Genomic DNA, 17962 nt, shown 5'->3' on the forward strand with positions numbered 1-17962 from the left:
TCGGGGAAAGTGGGGCGTGGATGCGCTCCGCTGGCGGCCACGGACAGATCAGCCTGCCGGCAGGTCATCACTACTCATCACACTACATGGCCCTGCCCCCAAGAGCTGTGCCAGGACCCACAGCGTCTCCAAGAGTGGGCAGGCTTTTCCTACTCGTCATTTTTACCACTCAGAGGGCTCACCAGGGACAGAGAAATCTGAGACTTCAAAGTGGAAGGGAGCAGGCATTAGTGACATGGCTGACGGAGCGCGGAGCAGCGTGAGAGACAGCCTGGAGATGAGCAGCAGCAGGAAGCCGCCAGCGTCAGGAGGCTGCAGGGACCGAGGGCCACGTGGGGTCACTGCACACAGAGGCCACAGGCCCAGGCAGGAGCTGAGGGCTTTGGGTCCATCTGGCAGGAGTGCGGCCCAGGACGCAGCTGCGGGGAGCACCCCAGGGCGGCTCCCTCCTCCCGCCCACTCCAGATGCCTTCTGGGGCCTCGCCTGGGGCCCCAGCACAGCCCGCAGACAGACAGAGAAGAAGCTGCCTGGGGGCTCAGCCTCCTGTGAGCCAGCACAGGCGGGCAATGGGTGAGGGCCGGGCTGCGGCAGCGTCAGCAGGAACCGAAGGGGACAGGGGTCATGGGGGCAGAGACGCTCCTCTGAGCAGGAACTGAATTTCCACGGCAATGACTGGCCTTTCAAGCCCCCTTTCCTACCACTTTCTTAGGGCGCTGGGCCAAAAGAGTGGGGCTTCTTTTTCAGACCCCCTGCCCCACCCCTTGAACCAATCATTTTATGTTTCTCTCCTGTGCCTACTCACAGCCCCTTCCGGTCTGGAGAGGAGTCTTTTTCTACCAAAATCCTATGCGCTCATATACGAACCTATTTATTTTCCAAGACTCACATTTGCTGAACGATATATATCTGCCAGGCCCTGGCTACACACCAAAGGTATGAAGACTAGTAAAATGGTCTGCGCAGAACGCCATCCACGGGAGGCAGAACCGCTCACTCTCCGTAGGCCCCAAGCGGCCGGGAGCCTCTGTCTCCAGACGGCACATGGGCAGAATCTGCAGCCCCCCTACCCCTCTCTCCCCCTCATCCACAGGCAGCAGGATCCCCAGGCATCATACTGGCCACGGCACCAAAAACAGAAGTCGTGATCCCTAGCAAGCTGAGGCCATGCAACTGAGTTCTGAGTACATAAAGAGACTGAAGGGGATGGTTCATGCACTTTTCAGGAAGCACCCAGAAAAGGCAGGCGTGCCCTCTCCTCGCTCCCCGAGGGCCTGGGCTGTAGCAGCCCCCCAGCACCCAGGAACCGAGGCCACGAGGCAGGACCACAGGCCGGGGGAGCCTGGTCACGGCAGCGGAGGTGTTGACCAGAACCTGACCACCTGCTGCTGGACTCCAGCGTGATGGTGACTGAAGCTCGTATTTGTGGGCCAGCTTTTTCTGTGAAAGGCCAGACTGTAACTATTTGGGCTTTGAGGACCATATGGCCTCTGTTACACCTACTCAGCACTGCTGTTCTAGGAGGAGGGCAGCCATGGACAATCGGTACGTGAAGGAGCGTTTACTGCATTCCAATAAAACCTCAAGGACACTGACATCTAAACTTCATATAGTTTTCACATCACAAAATACTAGCCTCTTTTTGACATTTTCCAACCATTTATAACTATGAAAGCGGCGCTCGGCTCGTGAGCTGTACAGAGAGCAGTCAGCGTTGGCTCCAAGGCCACAGTCTGCTGACCCTGGGTCTAAACTGACGTGTTCTGAGCTCTGTAAATTGAACCTGTGCCTAACTGATACACCCCCAGCAGCTTGGCTGCCAGTAATCACTCAGGGGATGAAAGAGAAGGTGAAACCCACCGCCCAGAAATAAACAGGGGCACTTGCTGGGACACAGGGATGAGACGGATCGCCCTGACGGGATGCCTGGATGAAGGGGGCTGGAAGACGGCTCTGCAGTCGGCTCCTGAAGAAAAGGCACGAGCCAGGGTAGAAGTGGAGTGGCAAGGGCGGGTGGGAGCTGAGGGAAGTGTGGGCAGAGACAGCAGTGTGTGCAGACGCCGAGGAGCTGGGGCGGACCTGAGGTGGCTCCTGGGGGCACAATGCCTGTGCAGAGGGCACACCTCCTGGGGGGCCGGGGCAAGCCCTGGGGGAGCTGGACTCCACTCAGAGCAGGGAGCAGCGAGCAAGGGATTCCCAGGGGAGCGGTGACAGGACCACGCGTGCAATCCTAAACCGGCCCCTTCTAAAGCAGCCTGGACAGACGCGAGGTGGGCCTGATGGGAGGCAGGGAAACGCCACCATCCCCAGGACACGGGCCCCAGCGTCCCGCCTGGAATGAGCTGCTCTGCTCTGCGCTCCCCAAGCCTCTGTGAGAGCGGCATTTCCTACCAGACGATCACTGAAAGGAAGGTCCGCTACCCATCTTCGTGCCTGTCTCTTGAACTACATGGTTCGTGAGAACAGAAACGATACTGAATTTATCTCTGCACGGCCCCAGTACATCTGGCCTAAGAAACTGCTCATAAATCACTGCTTCTGAACAACGCATCTGATTCTCACTGATCTGGAAGCATACCAGAAACCTAGCCCAAATGAAAGCCCCTGGTTCTAGATGATGGATTCTAGTCTGTGATTGTACGGATAACACCTGTCACACCACAGGCGGCCATGGCGGGGGTGGGGTGGGGGCCTGAGGGGCCCCCGGGCAGCAGCCCCGGTGGGCCAGACCCTCACCGGCATGGGGATCTTGGAGAGCTCTTTGCCAATGCAGTTCTTCATGATGCTCCACAGGTTCAGGCTGTAGTTCGGCTTGTATGGTATCCGCGTCCGCTTCTCCTTTTTGGTCTCCTCCAGCTGGTGCTTGTACTGAGCACAAACACAAAGCCATTCAGGGACCCGCAAAGAACAGACAATCCAGTATTCTTAAGCCTCCCTTCCCCCATGCTAAAAAAAAAAAAATCAGAATCTCCTGTTCCGCTTTAGTACTTTACAAGCACATCCCTGGAACACACTCGGTCCACCCCTGCTGATCACCCCAGGTGAGCGTTACCTGCTCATCAAGGCTGATGTCGCTGCTGGCTCCGCTGATGTTGCTACCGGTGCGTCTACACGGGTGGGAAACGGATGAGGATGAGACTAACGAGCAGAACTAGACAGTGGTCCTCGCCACGTCTTTACAAAGCAGAACGCTAAGGACACTGCACCAACTTATTCACGAGTGACCGAGAGACGCCACTGAGAATAGCGCGTAGGAATAAACGTCTCTGGAGAAGCTGTTCATGTAAAGACAGACACTCTCCCAGGCACTTAGGGCAAAGAGTCCAGGCCTTGGGAACAACTAGGATGTTCCCACGGAAACATTTCCAGCCTTTCAATGGCCAGGCAGGGGGGAGGGCAGTCAAGCCTAACTCACTTGTGGCCCAAGTTCTCGGGCACGGTGATGATCTCAGGGGCGTCAAAAAACTCATTCTCGTCATCCTCGTCACTCAGGTCGCCTTTGCCAGAGCAGCACTGATCTGCCAGGAGGGTACAAGCCGCGTTTGTTCACTTTGCTACATTTATCAAACCCGGCACGGCAGGCCTTCCAAACACAAACCACACACAGGAACAGGCAGAAAGCAGCGAGAGAGGCAGGAGACAAGGAGGGCTGAATTCCGTCTCGGGTGAGGCACTGACTGCAGAGACCCGGGGCTCCACCGGCAGCCGCACGAGCCCCCCACCGAGCCACCGAGCCCCCCACCTTTGCTGGCGCCGGCGCCGGGCGCGCCTGCGGGCAGCACCGTGGCCCCCCGGAAGGCCCTCTCCAGGTGGTTGTGCTGCTTCGCCAGCTGCTCCAGGGTCTCCTCCAGGCGGATGCGCTGGTCCCTCTCGTACTGCAGGGACTTCTGCCACTTCTTACTGTGGGTTTGGGCCAGCACGAGGAAATCTCTGCAGGCCTGTATGGAGATAGAGCGGACATGGGTCCCCTCACCTCGACCACTCAGAGACCCCCCAGGCCTCTGGAAGCCCACCGAGTAATCTCACTCTGGGGACCCGAGCCAGTGAAGTACAGTGAAAGGCCTTCGCTGTCACGGCACAGCGTCAGGGACAGCCAGCTCCGTGACACAACCAAGGTCAACCCCAGAAAAACAGAGAACCCCGAGTGCGGTTGTCACAGTTAGTATTTTCCTGGTCATGAGGACCACACGGATGCCAGCTGAGCAGCAAACCTAGACCAAGGTTTGTGGCAGCCACGGGGGCTGCTGACAGGGAGGGGAGAGAGCCTGGGGCGCCGCGTGTGGCTTCTGACCCATTCCCAACCACACTCCAGCTGCCGACAGCAGAGGAACGCAACGCCAACGGTGGCCGAGTCTGCACCACGTCAGACCAGACACGGGAAACATCCTTGGCCTCTATCTCGGTCACTAAGAGAACGACCGACCTCAAAAGCCAACGCCTATCTGAGGGGTCAGAGAAGAGACAGAACACAAACCCGACCTGCTCAGTCCCGCCCCAGGCTCCGCGTGGGTCAGACCCAGGCCTGACGGCTGGCTGCGGACACACAGGGCCCCGCCCCCGCCCCAGAGCCCCGCCGCGCCCTTCTCAGACACACAGATTTCCGCAGCGCTGTTCCCTTGGCCCAGAATGCCCTCCACCCCCTTCCTCTACTTGGCCAAGTGCTCCTCATTCTTTGAGATCTGTGGCAACTGTTACTTCTCTGGGACACTCCCCGCCCCCACCCCCAAAGGAGCCAGGCTCTCCTCTGCACATGTTTCTCTTTCTCAGCATCCACAGCAGGAGCGTGACTTTCTCTCCAGATGGATCATGAGTGACTTGAAGATACCGTTCATAGCTTATTCACATACTTATCTCCAGCTCCTAACTTGGCTGCTTTGTACACAGTGGGAGTCCATAAAGTTTACTTAATAAATAAATGGAGGAAGAAAGCAATGGAAGCTTAAAAGTCTAGACAATGTTAAAGAGAAACTAAAAGGTAAATAGAGTATCTGCTCCCATGGTTTCAACCCTGACCTATGGACTACGGCCTGTGGAGTCAGGAATTCCGGCTCTGTGCTCGGGGAGCCGCAGATCAGACTACCCAACTGCCTACCCAACAGCTCAAAGTAACCTCAAACTCAGCGTCCCCCTGCCGAACTCGCCACTCTCCCTTTCCACTCACATCTCCACCCAAGGACAGTGGCAGGCTCTCCACCTGCCCAAACGGAGAAGGAAGGCGCTTCCTGGATTCTGAGCCTTCCTCCCTCCCCATGTCCAACGATCAGAACGTACGGACTGTTCTTTGACATTGCTGCCATCTTTATACTTCTTTCCAAACTCTGTACTCCAGGCGGCACAGAGAGCATACCCTGGGTCATCACAGCTCCATCCCACTGTCTAACTGGACTTTTAGCAAGTTATTGAACCGAGAGGCTCCTCACCGTCCTCATCTGTGAAACAAGCATGACAACCGCAGCGCTCTCACAGCGTTGCTTAACGGGAACAGGTAAAGCTCTCAGAAAGACCCGGCTCCGAGTCATCACTCAACAATGCGTTTGCAACTACAGTTACACCTGCACCAAAGTCGGTCTTGTCCCCTCCTAACCGACTCCCCCCAAGCCCATGTAGGATCTGCACGCACAGCATGCCTGCCACCTGAGCGCTTCTCCAGCCTTCTCTCAGCTCCTTCCTCCACCGGAGTGGCTCCCAGATCCTGCGGGACAGAGATGCGCGCCCCCACCACACCTGGACAGGCTCCTGCCCCACATCCCCTGAGACCAGTGACAACTCGGTCAGCAAGAGGCGACGGCATGCCAGGCACTGTGCCCATCTCTCAACACCCATGAGCTCATGAAAGCCTTTCCGCATCCCAAGAGCAGAACCATCGCCACTTACAGAAAAGGAACTGGGGTCACAGGGGAAGAAGGCGCCCCAGACTACAGAGACGGTTACCTGGGGCCACTGGATTCCACGGCCCCGAATCAGGGGTGCCTTTTTTTTCACAGGAAGACCCTCTCAGGTCTTCCAGAATTTAGTTGAGGTGTTACCTTCTCAAATCCTCCCAGTCTGAGCTGGACCCCCAAGGATTACAGCACAGCAGCCTGTGCCCCTGTCTCTCGGGGCGCTCAGCACACTCCATAATCATCTGTTCACCTCTCGGCCCCTAAATGGAGAGTCATCTCCCTGAGGGCAGGGACCACAGCCATATCCCCTAGCACTGTGCCTAGAACACAGAAGGTGCTCAATAGGTGTTCACTGAATTAGTAAATGGATACACTAACACAGTCTCAAATTCACTCCCCTGCTTAGCGACTCACTCTGGTAGCAAGAAAAGCTGTATCCTAAGCAAGCAGGCAGCTGAGCGAAACTCACGCACTCTTCCTTTGCATTGACACTGCCTGTTTTGAGATGTGATGTGCTACACAGCACTTTTCAGGCCTTGCCACTATCCCCTGGGAAACAACACATGGATTAAAAAAATGCCTTTCCAGCAATAACTGGCTACAAAAGGGGCAGAGGCCGTGCACGCTGGAGAAGAGAGTGAGAGCAGACACAAGCTCCGGACGCCTAGAGCTCGGGAACAAAGACAAGCATGTCTTTGAGGGAAAAGTCCAAAATAAAGTTTCAGTTTTGTGAGACATTTTTAAAGGAAGAGGTGTTTTATGTAGCAAATATTTATCATAGTAGAAAAAAAAACTGTCATGGGAGCAGACTTGGATAAAAGGTAACAGACAATTGTTTCCTGAGCCGTTCTATTTCATACATATATTTATGTACTATTGATTAAATGACCTGTATGATTTATGAGTTTTCCTGATCAGAGGAGGACGAGAAAAACAGGCGCCAAGAAGTGGATGAGTCTGGAAAGAGCAGAGGACCAGCTGCCAGAGACACCGGCGCCCGCGCTGGGGTGCGAAGCGCCACTGACGCTGCCGAGACACTGATCCGCCCCCAAGCCCTCAGTGGACAGAGTGACTTCCCTGCCCGCCTGTGTGTGAGTGGGAGCGTGGAGGAGCGCTCGGAGCCTCATAACAGGGCGCAAAAATAAAAGTCACCACAACTTTCTACTAAGGGGTTTTACATGCAGGAAAGTAAAATGTCCCTTGGTCAAAGGAAAAGACTTTTTATTTCTGAGAGCTGCACGAACTAAACTAGTTCTAAACAGAATCCTCCTTATCACTTCTTCAATAAGGGGAAAAATCTGACCCTACTGAAGGTAGTGTGAAAGTTGTTTAATTGTGTCCAGGTCTTTCTGACCGCATGGACTGAGTCCATGGAGTTCCCCTGGCCAGAACACTGGAGTGGGTTGCCATGCCCTCCTCCAGATCTTCCCAACCCAGGGATCGAACCCAGATCTCCCGCATTGCAAGCAGATTCTTTACCAGCTGAGCCACAAGGGAAGCCGGAGAATACTGGAGTGGGAAGCCTTTCCCTTCTCCAGGGGATCTTCCCCACCCAGGAATCAACGCAGGGTCTCCTACACTGCAGGCGGATCCTTTACCAACTGAGCTATCGGGAAGCGTTACGTTCCTGCCATTTAATTAGACAGGAAAACAAAGCACCACCTGTGTAAGCCCTTTCTCACAGAGCTGGCTTCTCACGGGCCTTGAGAAGCATGCTTCTTGTGCTCCTACCTGGAAGGTGACTAATATCACCTGCCGGGTGCGGGCTGGTCTCCAGCAGGGAAACGCGGCAGTTTATAAACCGCACTCACTCCGCACCCGGCACCCGGCCCACATCGCCAGTGCAAGTGCACTTTGGGCTTACTGGGAGCCCTGCCTCCAGGCGGCTGACGGGCCCCACAGACCCACGAGTCACACGAGCCACGAGCCGCAGGGGGCAGAAGCACTGGCCCCTTCTTTTGAAAAGCAAAGTGCCCAAGGTTGAGTCTGTCGTCTTATCATCCAGAAGTATGTTGAAGTGTTAGTCGCTCAGTCATGTCTGACAATTTCCAATCCCATGGGCTGTAGCCTGCCAGGCTCCTCTGTCCACGGGATTCTCCAGGCAAGAATACTGGAGTGGGTTGCTATTTCCTTCTCCAGGGATCTTCCCGACCCAGGGATCAAACCCGTGTCTCCTGCATTGCAGGCATTCTTTACCGTCTGAGCCACCAGGGAAGCTCCATCACCTAGAGCTCTCTCAAAGAGCTCTATCACCTCTCAAAGCCTAAAGGTGAGACTCACCCGGATTCCAAGGTTTTCAGTACTACTTGACCCAGCCCCCCATTTACCACACTGCAGGCCAGCACACACTAGCAAAGCAGGGGTCAGACTCCAACGGAAATCTCAAAGAACTGAAAGGTGGAAAGGACCCATGAAGATCTTTCAGTCCCAACACATAGAGTTAAGAAAAATAGATAAGGAGAGAGGGAGGGAGGCAGGAAGAGACAGAAAGAAAGAATGAAAGAAAAAGAGAGAGAAAGAAAGAGTCGCAACCCTGAAGGTGAAGGACTCAGCGTCGCCATCAGAGGCCCTGCTGGGGCAGAAGCCAGGCTGGGCAGCGCCCTCCTGATCACTCGAGCAGGGCAGCGTGGAGGGTCATTCTATTCCTGCACCCTATTCAGTTTCACGCAACAGACACTGCAACTCAAATCCCTTGAACAGGGAGGCAGGACCTATGGTTTACGCCTTGCCAATCACAGCCTTTCCCACCACGCGGGAGGGGCGTGGCCCTTTTCCAGCACGCGGCGGGAGTGGCCTTTCCCGCGGGGCGCTCACGTTGATCATGGCGTTGGACGTGATCCTGAAGAGCGTGGCGCGCTCGTTGACCTGCTTGATCTTCTCGCTGCTCTCGGCCGGCAGCCGCAGGGCCTCCAGCTCGCTGAGCGAGCGCTGCAGCGCCGTGCCGTGCTTGGCGATCAGGTCATTGCAGGTGCTCAGGTCCTCCACCTTGCTGGACAGGGTCCGCAGGGTGTTCTGCAGCTCTGTCTTGTCGGTCTGGGAGACGGACTCTTCGTCTCCTGACTCATCTGTGGGGCGAGAAGGGGAGCGGTAAACTCCGGACCCAGGGCGGAGAGCCGGAACGCTCCCGCCACGCTGCGAGCGGACCCGCGCCCTCAGCCTGCGCAGTGACCGGCCGGATTCCCCGCCGCCAGGCGATCCCCCGCACCAGTCCTCGGCCCGCTGCGGCAGATGCCTGGGGCAGACCACAGTGGGCACTTCTCCTGCTGGTGCTTTTCTGATTTTATTGAGACGTAACTGGTGTGTGATGCTGCTGTAAGTTTCAGGTGTACACACGCACGTCTTGCATCTATCAGGAAATGACTAAAGTAACCAACTTCCGTCACCTCACACAGACACAAAAGGAAGGCATTTCCCTGTGATGAGACTTTCAGGATCTGCTCTCTTGGCAACTTTCAAACACACCACACAGCAGAGCTCACCACAGTCACATGCTGTCCACGACATCCCTAGTACTTACTTGCCTTCTAACTAGAGGCCTGCATCTTTGGGCCACCCTCATCCAATCCCCTCACAGCCCACTCAGGGTTCTTCCTAAAGGTGCAGAGCCTCCGGTCCCACCCCTAGAAAAGCTTTGATCTCGCTGGTGTGAGCCAAGGTCCAGGAACCTGCATTTCAAATAAGCTGTCTAGGTAAGTCTGATGCACACTAAAGTCTGTGAACAGGTGACCGAGAGGTTAGGGTGGAGAAACTAAATGGCTCTTACGGTTGGGAATGAATTATTGAGCCTTTAACCCTAGCGTGAGGGTCCCAAAACAGTCAATCTGACTATGAGTGACAATCCACAATCATCTGTTGGGTGGTCAGCAGGCCCCTGTATGTCCTGCAGCCCAGCCCTCTGTAAACCACTCTCACATCATCAAAAGACACATAATTCCTCTTTCCTACGGGAGAACTCAGGAACTTCACGATGAATTCATCTGACACTGAAGTCACCGCTGCACTGGAAGCCATGCAAGGCCTGCTGTTAAATGCCTCCTGAATAACAAGGCACGGAGGGGCTGTGCCTGCCTCTCGCTGGCAGTATTGTCCTTAACGCTGTGTAACTGCAAAGTTCTTTTCTAGCCATGTCACTTCCTTTGGGGGAGCTAAAATCAGCACTAAAATAAAACAAAAGAAACACAGAAAGACCTGCCCTATCTATATCTGCTAGATAAAGGGGCAGGGCCGGAGTCAGAATATACCTGTGACCCAGAGAATTATAAAGCAGGAAACTTCCCTTTCATTGCTTAAGAGACATTAAACACAGCATGGGGAACCACAAGAGATAAGAAGAACAAGAGATGAACAGAAGTCAGCAGGTGAGCACTGCGGTCAGCTCTAAGCGAACAAGCTCAGTATGATTAAACTACCATTTTCCTTTAAGAAAAATCAAAACATAAGCAGGCTGTGCTTTTTAGTGAGACTATGGTAGCAAAATTAAGATTTTTCACAGAAAATATCACAAGTAATTTTTTCCCATGTATCTCAGGCATGAAACAGCTCTGGTCGCCAACCCAGGCGTCAGGCAGAGATGAGGGGTGGCTGGAGCCCCTCTGCCCCTACTGCCATGAGAGCAACCCCTCCTTCAGGGGTCTCTGCCCACTGCCAGGGGGTTCACATATCATGCTTTTGGCAGTCTATGGAGATTGCTGGTTTCAATTCAACTAAACAAACAGTTAAGTAAGAAGATGTCAGGAGAAAAGGAAACAGTAAGGACAGATCCAACCTGTGAGCTTATCAGTTTGGATCTGATTTATCAATAAAATCAATAAAACTGATTTATAAAATCATCTTTTCTCAAGATTTTAAGGCAGTCGGTGGGCATTAGAAGCCAAAAGGTAACTGCCATGCTTCTAAGACAAGAGTTTCCCAATCTCAACCGTTCTGACATTTGGGGCCAGCCGCCTCTGGTGGGGGCAGGCGAGGGGCTGTCCTGAACGCTGGTGGGAGCTCCAGCCCTGGCCTCTGCTCCCGCGTATCAGGAGCACCACCCCCCTCAGTGGCAATAAGAGGTCTCCAGACATCACCAGACGTCCCCTGAGGGGCTGAACTGCCGAGCTGAAAGCCAGCCCTCCAGGAGAGATTCAGCCAGCAGAGAGCTGGTAATTAGATGACAGTGGGGGCAAAGGAGGTCTGCGCGACAGGGGCTCGCCCCACCTGACTCAGCCAGCATCTTCACCGCCTTGGCCTTGGCCAGCTCCAGGGCCGTGACCCAGCGCTGCCGCTCCACCTCCGAGCTCGCCTTCAGGTGGTAGGTCTGCGCGCCCCCATTGGAGATGATGAAATTGCAGGAGTCCTCCACCGTGATGTTGGCCGTGGCGAGGTTGATGGTGCCGCGGCACGTGTGCCTCATCTCCGCCTTCGACCTGCAAGAGGCAGACAGCTGAGCGGGCGCGCGCCTTTCCTCAGCACATCCTACTTCACAGACGCATGCGCGCCTTCCCTCGGCACATCCTACGTCACAGCTCCGTCTTTCAAAAGTACCGCAGTCTTAGGAATCAGCAAGTTCCAATATTCTCCTCGCATGGCTCCCTCCCATTAAAAAGCCAATCAGCAGGGACTTCCCTTCTGACCTGTAAGTGTTCTGAGTCGGAGTTTACTGCTCCGCTCTTCCCCTCACCCTGAGCTTTGGAAAAACAGGCTTCACTGAAGGCGAACTACAGAGAGCATTAACCCAGCAATTTTAAGTGTACAATTTAGTGAGCTTGGACAAATGTAAACAACTGTGCAACCACCTTCACAATCAAGACGGAGAGCACTTCCATCCCCCCAGAGTCCCCTCAGGCCCCTTTACAGTCAGGAGTTACCTTTCATTTAGCAAGATACAATTATCAAAGGGTGCTTTATAAACTCAAGCAACCAAATTCTGTATAATAATCTTATTCTCTAAGAGAAAGAGGGAGTTCTCTGGCAGGCCAACAGTTAAGACACTGTTCCCAGGGCAGGGGGAACAGGTTACCTCCCACATGCCACGTGGTGTGGTCAAAAAAAAAAAAAAAAAAAGTTAAAAGATTAGCTCCATTTTATAAATATTGAACAATCCACTCCCCCAATCCACTCAGCCCCAGTGAGAACTGTCATACCACTCTTAAAACCATATTGCAGACGTGTAAGGCACACTTAGATGTTTACAGTATCAAATATTGTGTGTGTGCTCAGCCTCTGAGTGGTGTCTGACTCTCTGCGACCACATGGGCTGTAGCCCGCCAGGCTCCTCTGTCCACGGTATGATCCCCCAGGTAAGAGTACTGGAGTGGGTTGCCATTCCCTTCTTCAGAGGATCGAACCCAACCCAGGGATAGAACTGTGTCTCCCACACTGGCAGGCATATTCTTTACCATTGAGCCACCAGGGAAGCCATAAAATACAGCTTAAATGATATGAAAGAGAAGTCACTAGGTCTCTGTGGGAGTGAAGAAAGAATATTCATTAAAGGAGCACGGGGTGGTATAATCTTTCAGGAATATATTCTTTCCTAAGGTCCACTGACCTCTATTGGTGGGAACTCCTAAGCCACCCTATTAATAGCTAGGAGAAATTCAGCAAATCTCTTCTCAGAGGACCGGGTGTAAAAATTTCTCCGTTGCTACTGACTGACAGTTCTATTAATAGGCTAACTTTTAAACCTTAGAGCCCTGCTTGGTGACAACAAGCTACAAGAGACTTGGCATAAAACAGAGCCGCCAGCGCAGCCGAGGGTACAGGGCGAACTGCGCTCATTTCCCCGCCACCGGTGGACCTGCCCAGGGGACCTGCATGTTGAGACTGCAGTTTTCCCTGACCGACTTGGAACAGAAAGAGGTCAAAGTCCTTTGCCAACTGCCAGCGTGCAAAGCAGGGCCGTCTCTCTTTCACGAGTGCCAAGTGGCCCAACACACCTAGCACATCCCAAATTCCTGCATGCCGGAAATGACGACATTCTCTCCATCTCTAGAAACCAAGATTGGGGTAGGTTTGAGAAAGTCTGTTTACTGTGCTTAGGATGACGGCTTGGCTACTGTTCGGTTTGTCACATGAAACTGGTTTTTCTTCCTCAGATGCACAGCCGAGAAGCATGGGATTGCCGGGGGGAGGGCGGGGGTCTCAATAAACCAGGCCATTTTCCACCTCCGGCACCTGCCACGCTGTAACGTGACTCCTGCTTTCTACTCCTCCTCCCCTCCCCCGCCCAGCGCTTCAGTTACATTATGAATAATGCAGGCTGAATTCCCGGCTCACCCTCACTTTCTACTCCAAAGGTGCGACTCGGACCTTCTGCCACATTCCTCACAAAGCGCTGATCTTTTCCACAGGCCGCTTCCTAGGAATCTCCTCTGCTCAGGTCATGTCCATGAACTAAAAAAGTTTCCCGAATCATACAGTCTATAGCTTTTAAAAATACCAGAGGACTCTGGAAGTTTGCGCAGGCTTGACTCTGGAGCTCTTGGCTCAAGCAGATACACCTCTGCTTATAAATGATTAGTGCAGAAGTATTTCAAAAGAACTGCTTTTCAGGGTGGAAGAGAAGTTCTTCAGGCACCACAGTATTAGGTGGTGTTTTCTGATTAGTAAGTTCTTCCTGGAAAAGGCCAGCCAAAACAGTAGCTCCATCTCTAGAAGCTAGCCAAGAAAACTAATTCTATGGGCTTGTCATGATGTGTCTGGGAGAGCTGGGATTCTACATATGGTTTTAAGTAACAGGACAGCTGTGTAACTTTGTATATAATGAAGAACAGGATAGGTAAAAAGGCGGCCTGCCAAAGCCTATTAGGACAGTTCATCAGAGGATGGGTTTAGGAAACACTTGGTTAAAAAGAAACCATATTTTCTAAAAGGCATATACAGGAGATGGTTTTGGAGGCATGAAAAGCAGAAGGCAAGACGACAGTAGCTCCATCTCTAGAAGCTAGCCAAGAAAACTAATTCTATGGGCTTGTCATGATGTGTCTGGGAGAGCTGGGATTCTACCTATGGTTTTAAGTAACAGGACAGCTGTGTAACTTTGTATATAATGAAGAACAGGATAGGTAAAAAGGCGGCCTGCCAAAGCCTATTAGGACAGTTCATCAGAGGATGGGTTTAGGAAGCACTTGGTTAAAAAGAAACCGTATTTTGTAAAAGGCATATACAGGAGATGGTTTTGGAGGCATGAAAAGCAGAAGGCAAGACGACTTGGCTAAATGAACCCTAAGAACATGGGGATCCAAAGAACCAGTTTGGAAGAATACCAACTGGTTGATAGAAAGTAGTTAAATGTGATTTTGAGGGTACCATGTAGACTTGATAATTCTGAACGCTGTTCCTTGGTTGGTTTGTGGGTGGAACTGTCTTGGCTGGCAAGGACAGGCCCGGGGGCATATTTCCCAATACACAGTTTGCTATGTTTGGGAAGGCGTTCTAGCTGTGGTCAGACAGGTACCACTAGCTCTTGTAGGAGAGAAATTAAAAGTGGTCACAAGTACTTAAGAGATAACAACATATACATTATTACTGTCCAACCAAGATCAATATTGACCAAGACAGGTACTGATTAAAGACTAAACTGGGCTGGAAAGTAGATCTGATTAAAAACTTGAATGAGGAAAAATGACCACACACTAAGGCTTTCAGCTTATACACAACTATTAAAAAATGGGGAATCAGTGTTAATACTGACTTATAAGCCAAGCTAGGGTATGAATCAGTTAACATTAGAATGATGGTCAGTGTAACAGGAAAACATGAACTTGAGCAGGGGAAAAACTTTGGAACAAACAAAAACTTTAGATTTGTGATTTAACCTTAAACTGAGAGTCCCGGACAAATAATTTAAAAGGATTAAAATGAAAATTAATTCTGAATAATTCAAATGATACACATAAACGTTCACAATTAATGTCACTTAAGCAGTGAGGATGCACTGAGGCATTTTCTACCATGTTAGAGACCAGGTAAAAAATGTGCTCCTACTTCAACAACCTCCAACTCCCATCTTCAGTTCCCCTTCAAAATTCTTTAAGAGTCAAGACAGTGAAATTGAAGGAAAAGAGATTCCTTCACCCAAACTGTCCCAGTGGCAAAGCGACTCCTGGCAGAAGGCAAGAAATATAGCCTTAACACTACTCTTTCGGGTCTCAAATAGAATGGTCTTGCCAAAAGCATGTTATGTTATGGCAAGACTGTGAGTCACCAGAAACGTGTATTAAACGTCCCAACACAAGCGCTGCTAAAACAGGAGTCAAACAAAAGACATGGACTCTACTTTTGAGGAAACTTGAACCGAACTAACCGGCTGGCCCCCAGCAATCCTGGCTGGAACACTTAACGATCTTCCTTGGGAGGGCGCGGGAGCTGACAAAACTACCAGAAACCCTGGAGGGCGCGTCTCCATTGTGGACTGTGCAAAGGCGAGAGTTGAGGCGAATCTTGAGGAGATTTGGACTGGGGACAGACCCCGAGGCCACCCTGTGCGTGGCGTCCTCGTGCCTGAACGTGGAAGGAGCAACGGCGGGAACGTCAAGGGCCGCTGATAACCCTGAATTCTGGAGCCGGGGCACAGACAACCAAGCCTCGGGACTCTGACAGCAAGTTCCCGGGGAGCGGTGCCCGGGTTCTGCCCCCGTAAGCACCGACACCGGCGCCCTCCCTGCGGACTCCTCACTACACTGAGGCGCTGCTGAGGACACAACGCAAGAGGAGACGCGAAGCTCCCGGAGCGACTGGCGGGGCCGGGGGCCGGGGGATGCCGAGGGCGGGGCATGCGGGCGGCGCCGTACGTCCCGGCGCGCCCACTCTCGCGAGGGTGGGCTTGTGTCGCGGGCGGCGGGGGGGACGCGCCCCGGAAGCAGTTACCTGTAGTAGCTGAGGAGCCCGTTGCTCAGCACGAACCACCGCCGCTGGTAGCCTTTGATGTAATTGGTCCATTTGAAGAGCCAGCCCTCGCGAGCCGAGCCCGAGCCCGAGCCCCCGGCGCCCGAGCCGCCAGAGCCCCCCGCCGGCGGCGGGGGAGCCGGGCCCGCCGCCGCCACTGCCCCGGCCCCAGGGCTCGGGCCGCCCGCCGCCACCGTGACCGCCGCGCCCGGCACGAGCCCGGAGCCCGGCCCGGAGTCTCCGCGGCCGCCGGCGCCTCCACCTCCCACCCCGGGGGGACCGGCGCCGCCGCCGCCCGGGGCCGCCATGGTGGCCGGGCCCGGGCCCAGCGCTCCTCTGAGCTCCGTCGCCGCCATGAGCCGCCGCCGCCCGCTGATACACGACCGGAACCGCCTACGATTGCCGCCGTCGCCGCCCGGAGGGCCCCACTCGGCGAGCGCCTCAGCCGCCGCCGCGCAGCGTCCCCGCCCCGCCAGGCCGGCCGCGGGGAGGAAGAAAGTCGATTGGTGCCGCTGAGTGTCACTTGCGGAGGGCCCCTAGGACATTGGCATTTCTCTGGGGCCTGTCATGCCGCAGCGCCCAGTGAGCGTCCGAGGAGGGACGCTTCCGCCAGGCCCGGCGATGATTGGTGCAGGTGAAGGCCAATCAGACTCAGGTCAAGCTCATTGGCGCTTTCCCGAAGTCTCCGGCCCTCAGGGAGGACTCGAGAATGCAGACCGCCCAGCCTGTGTGGCTGTCGAATGGCCAATATTTCTGCCACTCATTCAGTTTGTGCATTCGTCACCGCCACGTCACCTCCTCCCATCAGTCGTCTCCGCGGCCCTCTTCCGCCCTGACGGATTGGTGGTTGATATCAGCTGCTCAACTTTACTACCATTCACTGAACGAGTTGAGGGAGAAGGGGCGGAGTCTACGCTTCATATCTTCACTCTCATTTATTATTGGTCGGAGTGGATGTCACTCACAAGTCCGCGAAGAGCCGGGGCGGTGGTTGGAGATGATTGGCTCCTGGAATTGTCTGTGAACGCTGGAGCGTGACACTTCTGGCCAATGAAAGAGACCAATTGAGAGGGGGCGGGGCAGGCCGGGGCAGCCAATAAAACCCGGGAAGAGCAATTCGGGGGCGTGCCCGCCTGCTTCCGCCTTTGGGGAAGTTTGCGAGTCGGGAAAGACCTTAGGTTTCTCTAACGCGTGTTTTGATGCTGGGTGTCAGTGTTGGAGTAGCTCTTTCTGAGTTAAGATCGCCAGTTTGTTGGGAAGAGTGTTTCTGCGTAGTCGGCCTTTGCCTGAGTTTTTCCCTGCGAGTTGGAGGCCCGACCTCCTGGGGACCCCAGAAATGGCTTCCCAATGTCCTACAGAATCTACCATCCTAACTCCCTTTCCTGGTTTGCTCATCATAGTACCACACACCTTATCTCTTGATTCTAGACTGTCATATGCTTCTCCTGATTTTGTCCCACGAGTTGCTGACCCAGCTGTGAGCGTACTTGCGAGGACCTGACTTTATTTGTACTTGGGACCCATGTCTCTAACAGTCCTAAAGGCCTTTGTTGGTTTTAGCATCATAAGCGCACGTGTGTATGCTTAACTTTGCACGGAATATTTTAGATACACTGATTTTTTTCACACATCTGTGAAAGAACTTAAGTAACTCATTTAACGTTTAGATGTCGTGAACTATTGTTAACAAATGGAGTTTTCGGGAACCTGGCATCTCTTACATTTTGCTAATTTTGCTGGACAATAGAAATACTGCTGGCTGGAAAACAAATCGCTTTTTCTTGGCAATGTGCTTCATAATATCAGGAAAATAAAGAAAAATATCCTTTTTTAGAAAACGTTTTTCAGAGAAGAGACATTTATCGAATTCTGGAGATAAAATGCACTTTGAAAATCTGCAGTTAGATGTAGGTTAGAGGATTGTTTTAACTCAACTAAAGTGAACTCCTTTATGCTTGAGTCATACCTTTAGTGGCCCTCTGACTGGGAAAGTTACTTAAGCATTCCCAGCCTCAGTTTTCATTTCTGTTAAAAAGGAATAAAACCTTATAGGGATATTGTTCTGATTAAATGCATAGATGAACATGTTTGATAAACTAAACAGCTAGAAAATGTAAGTTGTATTGCCGAATACATCCATCTGTTTAGTTGCCAACCACAAAGGAGAAACACATACTTTTACACTGAGGACAATCTGGCTCTCCCCACCTTAACC

General features: G+C 53.0%; 1 protein-coding gene across 1 annotated transcript in view; it reads right to left on the reverse strand.

The window, feature by feature from the left end:
- OSBP (oxysterol binding protein) overlaps positions 1-16118 on the reverse strand; it is a 30986-nt gene extending 14868 nt beyond the window's left edge. Inside the window, exons 1-7 of the mRNA XM_061154288.1 lie at positions 15730-16118; positions 11077-11285; positions 8695-8945; positions 3741-3936; positions 3414-3516; positions 3051-3105; positions 2735-2866 (exon numbers count right to left, since the gene is read on the reverse strand). Coding sequence (XP_061010271.1) covers positions 2735-2866; positions 3051-3105; positions 3414-3516; positions 3741-3936; positions 8695-8945; positions 11077-11285; positions 15730-16103 — 1320 coding nt within the window. The 5' untranslated portion in view covers positions 16104-16118. The remainder of the gene's footprint in view (positions 1-2734; positions 2867-3050; positions 3106-3413; positions 3517-3740; positions 3937-8694; positions 8946-11076; positions 11286-15729) is intronic.
- Between the last annotated feature and the right edge of the window lie 1844 nt (positions 16119-17962).

The sequence above is a fragment of the Dama dama genome, chromosome 1 (genome assembly GCF_033118175.1).
Source record: "Dama dama isolate Ldn47 chromosome 1, ASM3311817v1, whole genome shotgun sequence".
In the NCBI taxonomy this organism is placed as follows: Eukaryota; Metazoa; Chordata; class Mammalia; order Artiodactyla; family Cervidae; genus Dama; species Dama dama.